The sequence below is a fragment of the Phocoena sinus genome, chromosome 15, assembly GCF_008692025.1.
Source record: "Phocoena sinus isolate mPhoSin1 chromosome 15, mPhoSin1.pri, whole genome shotgun sequence".
Classification (NCBI taxonomy): Eukaryota; Metazoa; Chordata; class Mammalia; order Artiodactyla; family Phocoenidae; genus Phocoena; species Phocoena sinus.
In genome coordinates this window covers 16,061,722-16,072,099 of record NC_045777.1, presented here as the reverse complement: position 1 = coordinate 16,072,099, position 10,378 = coordinate 16,061,722, and the positions used below count along the sequence as shown (strand labels likewise).

The following is a 10,378-nucleotide window of genomic DNA, read 5'->3' as shown; positions in this document are numbered from 1 at the left end:
CCCAGAGTCGGCCCTTGAAGTCCCCTCCCAGAGCTGTCCCTCCTTCTCCTCTGTGTTTATGCCTTAGTTGGGTCTCCTGCCCGGCTCAGCCTTGGCCCCAAGGCTGTTGGAGCCAGGCTCAGATGTCCTGGCAGAGCACGGGAGGAGCCCACCAGGAGTTGAAGTCTTCTCCATCAGCCTTTATGGAATTTCTCTCCCTCCCTCCCTCCCTTGCAGTCTTGTCCTGATCAATAAACAACTGGGCCAGTATCTTCACCCCATTTTACAGATGGGAAAGTTGAAGTCCTTAGAGAGATGTGATTTAAGGAAAGTTATCCAAATAGTGAGAGAGCTAGTTCCTAAACCCAGGTCTCCTGACACCAAATCCAGCTTCTCTTCTCCTCCAGAACAATTGCCCGCCCCTCCAACTCCCACCCCAGTTATCTCAGCTCCAGGGGGAAGATGGAGGGAGGAGAACACAGCTACACGGGGCAGAGAAAGGGCTTCTAATAGTTGGAAGAATACGAGCAGGGTGCCTCCACACACCCCTCAAGTACATGCTGCTTCCCCCACTGATTCACCCACTCATTAATTCACCCATTCACTCACTTATTCTTTCACTCTTTCAGTAATTCACCCACTCACATATTAATTCACCCTGTCTCTAATTCACCCACTAATTCACTCATTCATTAATTCACCCACCCACTCACTCATTCATGCACTCTCTCACTAGTTCACCCACTCACGCCCTTGTTACCAAATCCCTGTGCCCGGCCCTTCCCGCCAGCAAAGGAGGACAGGTTCTCATGCCTCCAGAGTCCCAGATCTTTCTACGTCGGCCTGCACTTTCCAGCTCCACCACCCCAGGTAGTCTGGGAGCTCATGAAAGTGTCTGCGCGGTGGGCAATGTGGGCTGGAGGGTGCAGAAGAAAAGAGTAAGCCATGAGTTGAAGGCAGGCGGGCCTGGTCCCAAACGAAAATGCAGGGCCCCTTGTTCAGAACAGCCGAGCCTTAAACCAAGCACGGGAGCCTGAGAGTGGAGCTCTGTGCACTGCTCAGGTGGCTCACCCGTGAAGCCCACTCTAGAGGGAGGAGGCGGGTGGAGAGAAACAAAGGAGATACGAAAGGGAGGCCAAGGGGGGCAGGAGGAGAGGGGATGGACGCTTGCTGGGCACCGCTTGGTGTTTTCCTAATGCCATCTCATTTAATACTCAGACCACCCTTTGAAGTTGATTGTGTATTTTCTAGAGGAGGAAACTGAGGCTCAAAGAGGAGAATCATTTACCCAAAGTCACGATTAGTAGGTGGTAGGCGCCTGAATGTTAATCCAGGTCTGTGGGGCTGTAAGCCTTGTCTCTGCCTGTTCCCCAACGGGAGGGGGAGGCACGGCGGAAGGGCGACAGAAGGAGGTGACGGGGACCTGGGAGATGGAGTCTGTCTGGGCCTGAGCAGCTGTGACAGACTGAGCAGCCCCCTATGAGGGCTGGTGGTGGCCAGGGCAGGGTCCTGGGGAGCAGGGCAGGGGACCCAGACAACAGTGTGGGCCTCTCAGTCCTTCCTGCTCCCAGGAGAGGCAGGAACCTGGAAGGGTGCTCCCAGAATGAGGATCTAGAAGATTGGTATCTGGGGCCTGGGATTTATGTTTCTGATTCGTGAGCCATTGAGGCAGCTTTATCTCTGCGAGAGCATTGAGGGTCGAAGTCAATGACTGGGGAAGTTACTGAATTAGGGCCTCTTGGAGGTGGGCTGTCAGTGTCCCAGGGTATATGTGAGCGTATCAGCCTGACTCGGGGTGACAGTCACTTGGAGGGTGGCTGAGTCAGGGTCAGATGGAGGCTGGTGAATTAGTGTGCCCATCTTACAGAATTGATAACACAATACTGGGGAGTTGGGGCCCCATCCGTTGTAATAGCACTCCGGGGGGTCAGCCAGAAACCAACAAACAGCCAAATCCCTGTGGCCCCGCCCAGCCGGTCCACCAGTGGGGGAGCCGATTAACCATTAACCCCCAACCCTCCCTGGCAGAGCCTCCACCCCTTCTCAGGGGCTAGGCCAAGACTCCCGGCAGATCCTCCCAGAGGACGGTTTGAAACGCAGGAAGGCAGAGAGGGCACCTGGGAGGAGGCGGTGGGAGGGCGGAGGGCGGGGGCTGAGGCTCGGCCCAGAGCCTTCGGGGTGGGCATTCTGGGCAGGGCAGGTGGCCGAGGTGTGAAGAGGGGAGGATGCGCCTCTCCAAAACCCTTGTCGACATGGACATGGCCGACTACAGTGCTGCGCTGGACCCAGCCTACACCACCCTGGAGTTTGAGAATGTGCAGGTGTTGACGATGGGCAATGGTAGGTGGGGGCAGGCGTGCCCAGGTGTGCCAGTTGGGGGCAGGTGTGCCCAGGTACGGGAGCGACTCTTCAGCACTCAATTTGGGACTGGGAGAATGATAGATTAGCACGTTGGTCCCATAGGTGAGAGCACAGGTGTTGCCAGGTGAAGCAGATGTGCCCAGGTACAGTGACCAGAGGTATTCTGGGTTGGGGGAGTGCTGCAAGGGCAAATCTTCAGCAAAAGTAGGTCCCAGGTATTCCTGCCAGGCCCCTGTGGTCCCTGTTACCATAGCTGTCCCCGCTCAGCGTGTCACTGGGAGCGGGGACTTCATGGGAGCTTCCTCTTGGTGTCCAGCTCCAGTAACTGGTCCAACCTGGTCCCTTCTTGAACCCCTTGGGCCTAGGTCCAGAGAGACGGAAAGGTATGTCCTGTCCCTGGGGACGGTGGATGGAGGCACAGCTGTGTTTCAGGGCATCTTTGGGACTTTCCTGGGGTGAACACCCCACTCAGAGAAAATGGAGTTCTCAGGGAGGTTTTGCTAGATGAGACGCGGATCAGTAGTGCGTGTGCCGTGTGCGTGCGCGCTGGTGTGCGATCGTGACCTCCTCTTGGCGCGTATGTGTGAGTTTCCGTGTACGCGTGTGGGCAGGTGGTAGTGTGTTGCAAACGTGTGTTTCCGGGAATCCACTTGCATGTTTGTGTTCGCCTGTCTGTGGGTGCGTGTTCTGTGTCTTATTTCTAGTTGCATTTGTTCACTGAGTGGGTCTGTGTTTGTTGGTGTCTCTAGGGATGCCTGTGTTTGTCTTGCTTATGTCCGTGAGCGGTGATGAGTGTGTGTACGTGTGTCTGTGGATGTTTGCACACGTGGTCTGTGGATTGGATTGGTTTGTGTGCCCCAAGCTTCCTGGGTGTATGTCCCGTTTGGGCATCCTGTTTATACCTGCTTGTGTATGTGTGAGCATCCCTACCCTCGGGGGTCCAGAGCACATGTGATTGTGTACACGTGATGTGATTGTGTACACGTGATGTGCAGGGTTGCCATTCAACAAATGCGATTCATATCAGCAACAGGTCCATTTGTCTTAGAGCAGATTGTGTTGCCTGTGTGTCTCTCCCCAGGTTTGTACATACGCTCCCATATCACCTAGAGCACATTTGAAGGGCGGGGGGGTCTCCTGTACAAAGAGATGGGGGAAGGGAGGAGGCCTGGAAGCCAGGATGCCGGGACCTGACTGGTCGAAGGCCAGCCTCACAGGAGAGAGGGCAGCTGGCCGAGGTTGGCCTTCCACCTGCCTTCCTTCCATGGCTCCGCGGCTTCAGCTGAGGTCTGTAGAACTTGGGTCAGCTCAGCTCAGCCAGAGAGAGGTATCTGCCCTGCCTGTGGTCAGTGGGCACTGCCCGTGGTCAGTCTTACCAGCTGCTCGCCTCCCCCTGCCATTCGCTCACTGTGTGACCTTGGGTATGTCACCTCCCCTCTCCTGGCCTCTGTATATTCTACAAAATGGGCTTAGTCACCTGAGGCCTGCTGGCCGGCCGGCTTTTAGGAGTGTCCGGGTATCACGTGAGGGGAAAACACACAGGAAATGGTAAACAAGAAGCTGCTGCACTAGGCAGGGTCTGTGTGACCCCAGAGGGATAGTGTGTGCTGCCACACCTGGTCACCGCCCAGCCCTGGGCTGCCCCCATCACCCCTTCAAAGCGCATGTCTCCAGCTCCCGAGAACTGTGTGTTCCTGAGACAGAGGCCAGGCTCCTTACCAGCTGTTCTGAAGACAGGACAGCCTCCAGCTCTGGAGCCAGAAAGATCGGGGCTCAAATTCTGGCATAAATCCTCCCTACCTGTGTGAACTTGCCAAGCCATTTTCCTCTCTGAGCCTCAGTTTTCTCATCTGTAAAGTGGGAGTAAATCATAGCGCCTGCCTCCCAGGGCTAACCAGAGGATCCAATAAGATAAGGTACTTGGGGCTTCCGTGGTGGCGCAGTGGTTGAGAGTCCGCCTGCTGATGCAGGGGACGTGGGTTCGTGCCCCGGTCCAGGAAGATCCCACATGCTGCGGAGCGGCTGGGCCCGTGAGCCATGGCCGCTGAGCCTGTGCGTCCGGAGCCTGTGCTCCGCAATGGGAGAGGCCCGCGTAACGCAAAAAAAAAAAAAAAACGATAAGGCACCTGAGTGCTTAGCGCTGGTAACTGGTCCTGGCCCCGTATGAGTCGTCTTAGGAACTCTGAGCATCTCTAAGAAGAGTCTACATTCTCCCTTGGAGTTTGAAGTGGGTTGAGAGTTGGGGTTATCTTTTGCATACATCCTGGGCTGGAGGCTTGAAGGCTCCAAAGATAGCTCCCTACCTGCCTGCCACTCTTGATTCAGAAGTGGCAGACGTCCTTGTTTATCAGAGGCCCCAGCAGACACCCCAATAAGGACAGCACTGGCCAGAGGCCAGCACTGGCCCTCACACCTGGACCATAAATCTGGTTCCTCTACTTAACAGCAATGTGATGACTCTGGGCAAGTCCTGTCCTCTCCGGGCCTTGATGTTCTCACCTGGAGAATGGGAGCCATCAGCTGACCCCGGGAGTGGTGTGATATACTTGGCATCACCCAGCCTATCCTGCCCAGGATATGGGAGCCCCTTCCCCCAGCCTCCGCCTGAGTTGTGGGGTCAGCTCTCCTGGGGGTTGGAGGAGGCAAGGCTGAGGGAGAAAGGGCACCAACGCAGTTTAACAATTATCCCCATCTCCAGGAATAATTCACCAAGTGGAGGGGGCCGCACTCCTGGGCACCCTCGGGAGTCTAGGTGATGTTCAGCTAGGCCACAGCAGCAATGATGTCCACTTGTGCTTGGAGGCTGGAAGTCATCTGCTCCCAGAGTTTTCTTCTGCAGAAAAGTTTTCATTTCACAAACACTGATATAGTGCTTGTTATGTGCCAAGCACTTCACGTATATTGATTCACTGAATCTTCATAACAGACCTGGGGATTATCATGTTCCCCATTTTACACGTGAGGAAATGAAGGCACAGAGAAGTAAATTAATGCAGCCAAGGTCACACAGCTAAGAGGTGGGCAAGCTACGATTTAAACTTGGCAGAAGGGCTATAGAGGTTGTGCCCTTAACTACAGAACTATATCCCTCTCCAGTTCTTAGCTAGATGTTCCCTAGGAATTCAAGATTGGATTCAGGGTTTCTATGAAAACACGTGTGTGTATGACTTTGTGAGATGTGCATATGTAGGCATTTTTCTGGGGAGATGGTCAATAGTGTTTGTCAACTTCTCTAAGAGGTCTATCCTTGGTAGAATATTTGCTTACAAAAAAGAGGGTTCAGCTGCTGAAACTTAAAAAAAATTGAAAACGACTGGACCAGTCAAACTGCCCCTCTCTGCAGTTAGGGAAACTGAGGCCCAGGGGAAATTGAAGCAAGGAAAAGGAGCTTGTCCCAAGGCCACAAGCAAGTCGGTAGCAGTACTAGTACCCAGGACCCCAGCCACCTGCCTCTTATTCCCCTCTTCACATTTACATAGATGCAGTAGCTTTTGCTATGAGGTGCTCAGATCCTTGCCATGATCCTCCCAGGAGGGCAAACGAGCCACTGTCCTTGACGTATGTCTTCCTGTTCCCTGGGAGAGTTTCAGGGCCCCTGGGTACCAAGCTGAGAGCCACCCAGACCTGTTCACTCAGTGAGGAGTGAGGAACAGGACCTGGTTCTGGGCAGATGCTGGGGGAATATTTTCCCCTCCCACAGTCCCCTCCACCCAGCCAATCAGGGTATACAAGGGTCCGATGCATCCTAGGAGACAGCCAGGTTTTCGTTCCTTCCCAGAGAAAAGCTGGGGCTAGCGGTCTCCACGATGGGGAGGAACAGACCTTTGCAAACAACTCTGTGAAGTCAGTGCCACAACCATCCCTAAGTTATAGATGCAAAATGGGGGTTCCAAAATGGCGAGGAACTTGCCCAAGTTCTTGGAGGGAGTATAACAGCACCTGGGTGTAGCTGAGGCTGAAGCCCTGGGGAGATCCCCACACTGCTCATATCAGTTTCTGAATCTAAACCACCAGGAGAGCAGGGCCTCCGGGAGGTGACTTTCTGCCCCCGCTGTGTCCTCACTTTTCTTTTGTGGTGCAGACACATCCCCATCAGAAGGTGCCAACCTCAACGCACCCAACAGCCTGGGTGTCAGCGCCCTGTGTGCCATCTGTGGGGACCGGGCCACAGGCAAACACTATGGTGCCTCAAGCTGTGACGGCTGCAAGGGCTTCTTCCGGAGGAGTGTGAGAAAGAACCACATGTACTCCTGCAGGTGAGGAACGTTGATTTCTCCAGCTGGGAAATGGGTGCACTTGGGCTAATGTCCCCCCGGGTCTGTCCTCTCTCTGAATAGGTCCCAGAGGCATCTGCCCTTCAAGCCCTTCAAGCCCCCTCTGATTTCTTAGTCCTTGCAGATCCAGATGGGAACATCTATTCTAGAAACTTCATTTATTGATCATAAAGCCATAGACTGACATTTATTGAGTACTTACCATGTGCCAGGCACCATACTAAGTCTTTGCCTGTATTAACTGTTCCCAGAAGCTCATTGTTATTTTTCCCATTTAGCAAATGGGGACCCATGTGGTTTAGGATCAAGCCAATTCTGAAGCCTCAGAGGATGAGGACCATCCCCCAACCTGGTGCTTTTTCTGGGGCAAATAGGGGATTGGCCCCGGCCTTTCCACCTCTCTCAAGGCCTTGGAGATCCCTCCTTCAAAGCATCTCACATTCTGGGTAACAGCAATAATAAAATAATGGTAGCTGTCAGTTACGAGCCCTTACTATGAGCAGATTGTGTGCTGAGCCCCATTAAGGTAATTATCTCATTGCCACCTGTCAACACCCTGCTGTGGTCGTTACTATTATTATTCTCATTTTATAGATGAGGAAGCTGTGGCTTGGAGAGGACTAGGAATTTGCCCAAGGTCACCCAGCTTGAATCAATGTCAGAGCCCAGATTGACACTCAGGGTCCCACCCATAACCACTGTGGGTACTGCCTCTATTCCATATCCTGCCCCCCCCCCCAAGACTGTGGCTTATGTGGACCAAGTATTGACACTGATCCACAATCAGGAGCCCACTCTGGGCTCTGGGATTTTATAGGATATGCTGGAAATAGCAGTGCCTTGTACTTGCAGCCGAGTGGTCTGAGGCCACGTGTCACCTCTCTGAGCCTCAGTTTCACCATGTTTAGCGGGACAGGGTTGGGCTCTCAGAGAGTCCATAGGGCCTTTCCAGCTCCTGGTTGGTTAGCAGAAGAACTCCTGGGATGAAAGGTTTGAACAAAGAGGCTGGAGGTCAACCAGGTGGCCAGGATCCTGGTTCAGACCTGGGAGGGGGAAGGCTGTCTCTTCTCTACCCAACCATCCAAAGCCCTCCCCAGATTTAGCCGGCAGTGCGTGGTGGACAAGGACAAGAGGAACCAGTGCCGCTACTGCAGGCTCAAGAAGTGCTTCCGGGCTGGCATGAAGAAGGAAGGTGAGCCTCGACCCTCCCCCTGCCACCCCACTGTCCCACCTGCACCCGCAAGCTCCCAGCAGCCATTTACAACTGCGGCCACAACTTTATGACTTGGTGACAGGCCCCAGGGTGACTGGCTAACGGCTGAGAGGAGGGAGGGCCTGAAAATCTGACCATAGGGAGGGGCTGGGCTTGGTCTTGAGAAAGATTCCAAGAGATAAGCTCCCACTTTCAGCTACTCAGGTTCCCAGCGCCACCACCCCTGCCTGCCTTTACCAACACAAGGCAGCCGAATTGGGTGTTTTTTCTTAATATACTATTTCAAACATTAGGAAAAGTGTAGAGAATGGCACTACGAACATCCATGGACCCACCACCCAGACTCAGCAAATGGGAATGGGGGCGGGGGTGGGAGAGTTCTATAGCTGAGCTTCCTCCCCAAGCAGTTTCTTTTTTTTTTTTCCCCCCCGCGGTACACAGGCCTCTCACTGCTGTGGCCTCTCCTGTTGCGGAGCACAGGCTCCGGACGTGCAGGCTCAGCCGCCATGGCCCACGGGCCCAGCCGCTCCGCGGCATGTGGGATCTTCCCGGACCGGGACACGAACCCGTGTCCCCTGCACCGGCAGGCGGACTCTCAACCACTGCGCCATCAGGGAAGCCCCCCGCAAGCAGTTTCTTAATCTTCCTTCTTGGGCATCGGGTGACCCAGCGTTCTCCCATTCTAGGAAAAGGGAACAAGGCCCCAGACTCATCCTGGGTGGAGGAGGATGGGAACGCTGGGGCACAATGTTTATTCGGGTCTCCCTGGCCTCCTGCCACCAGCAGATACCAATCCCCTGGCTGGGCGTTTCCACAGTTGATAGTTCCTTTCATTCTCATGACAGCCCTGTGTGGCACTATTATCCTTCCTGCTTTTCATGGACGAGGGAACTGAGGCCCAGGATGGTTCGGCAACTTGCCCAAGGCCCCGCAGCTGGTCAGACAAGCTCCGAGGTTTGAACCCAGAGCTTTGGACCCGAGTTCATTGCTGTTTGGACGATACCTCAGTGCTGCCTACTGAGCCCTCCGGACCCCAGCAATGTTTAAAAGTTTTTCAGCCTAAGCTCAGGAGACAAACATCTTTTAACCGCTTCTCTGGGTAACTTGAGCTCATTTTCAAATCTGTCTCCTTCTCTGCTCAACTCACTTTCCCCAGACCTGGGACTGGCTCCCAGACCTTCGCTTCCAGCCCGCAGCTGTGGCACAGCAGCCAAAACCCTTGGTCTAGTTCTGTACAAACACACACACCCCACCCCACCCAACCCCGCAGCAGGAGCCTGGGACCCAGCCTTCCCCGGGCAGACTGAGAAGGACGGGAACTTGGCTTTGCTTGTCTCCCCTCCCCGACTCTACCTCTGAGCCCCTGTTTTCTCTTCTCCCTCCCTGGGAAACATCTTCTGGGTCTCATCCCTACAGAGCCCTTAGAGTTCACTAGCCCTGCTGGGAAACCTGGTCCTGTGATCCTCACGAAGGAGTGCGTGGTCTCCAAGGCCCCTTCTGGCTCGCAGCAACACAATTCTCTCATCTAGACCTCAGTTATCCTCAAAGTCGGGGAGGGCCTTTTTCAAAAGGCAGATGCCCCCCTGCTCTCCCCTACCCAGTTATCAATGGGATTGAGCTAGTCTCACCTTGAACTTGAGAACGACTTTGTGGAATGAGAAATGTTATGAATGGGGGACTGCCCTGGCGGACTAGTGGTTAAGACTCCATGCTTCCAGTGCAGGGGTGCAGGTTCGATCCCTGGTCGGGGAACTAAGATCCCACATGCTGCACAGCGTGGCCAAAAAAAAGAAAGAAAGAAATGTTATGAATGGGAATATGAGGCATGCATGAACAGCTGGAGGCAAGAAAAAGATTGAGAGCTATAGTCTAAGAGCCAGTGATTCTATCAATCACCCCGACAGCCTAAGATTTTAGGTTTGAGAGAATGAATCTCTCATGTTAAAATTCCAGGCCTTGTGACAGGCAGGTGGAGAAAGGTTGGCAGCTCACCTGAGCAGATGGCTACCTTCCTAGGCTGTAGGTAGCCTGGTCCTGCATCTGGATGGTCTTTATAGATGTCTCTTGTTAAATATTCAGAGTCACTTTCACGTGTCACTTCGAGGAAGTTTCTGCCCCATCTGGGCTCCAGTGTTCACATCTATAAAATGACAGGGGTGGATAACGAACCCTTCCAGCTCTGTGAGTCTACCTTTACGCCCACTGATCTACCCGTACAAGTACATACTGCCCACCAGGACATGTGTATTTGTTCCCTGATCCTCCCACTGAGCTGCCACAGAGGCAGCAGGCCCAGATCCTGGCTCCTGGAAGGGGAGGGAGAGCCCCCGGCCATTCTGCCTTAGCTTACGCTTGAGAATAGCCAATGGCTTCTTGTCTTGGAGAAGGTGGCGTTACTCCAGGAGGATAGGAGAATCGACCGATGGCAAGTGAGTGTGGGCTAGTAAAGGTTGGTGCTTATTTACATGCTTGGGTTAACCAGGAGATCATGACACATGCAGTTGCTTGGTTGCGTTGAGAACAGGCCAGGGTAGCAACGTGTTCCATTGCC

The 10,378-nt window shown here is 53.9% G+C and overlaps 1 protein-coding gene across 5 annotated transcripts in view; it reads left to right on the top strand.

Moving 5' to 3' along the window:
• Positions 1 to 2,038: 2,038 nt before the first annotated feature.
• Positions 2,039 to 10,378, top strand: part of HNF4A (hepatocyte nuclear factor 4 alpha) — a 28,846-nt gene continuing 20,506 nt past the window's right edge. Inside the window, exons 1-3 of one of the 5 annotated variants that reach the window (XM_032606657.1) lie at positions 2,039 to 2,319; positions 6,422 to 6,596; positions 7,712 to 7,806. In XM_032606657.1, coding sequence (XP_032462548.1) covers positions 2,205 to 2,319; positions 6,422 to 6,596; positions 7,712 to 7,806 — 385 coding nt within the window. In that variant the 5' untranslated portion in view covers positions 2,039 to 2,204. The remainder of the gene's footprint in view (positions 2,320 to 6,421; positions 6,597 to 7,711; positions 7,807 to 10,378) is intronic. The other 4 variants (XR_004345947.1, XM_032606656.1, XM_032606658.1 and 1 more) reach the window with 4 other exon arrangements.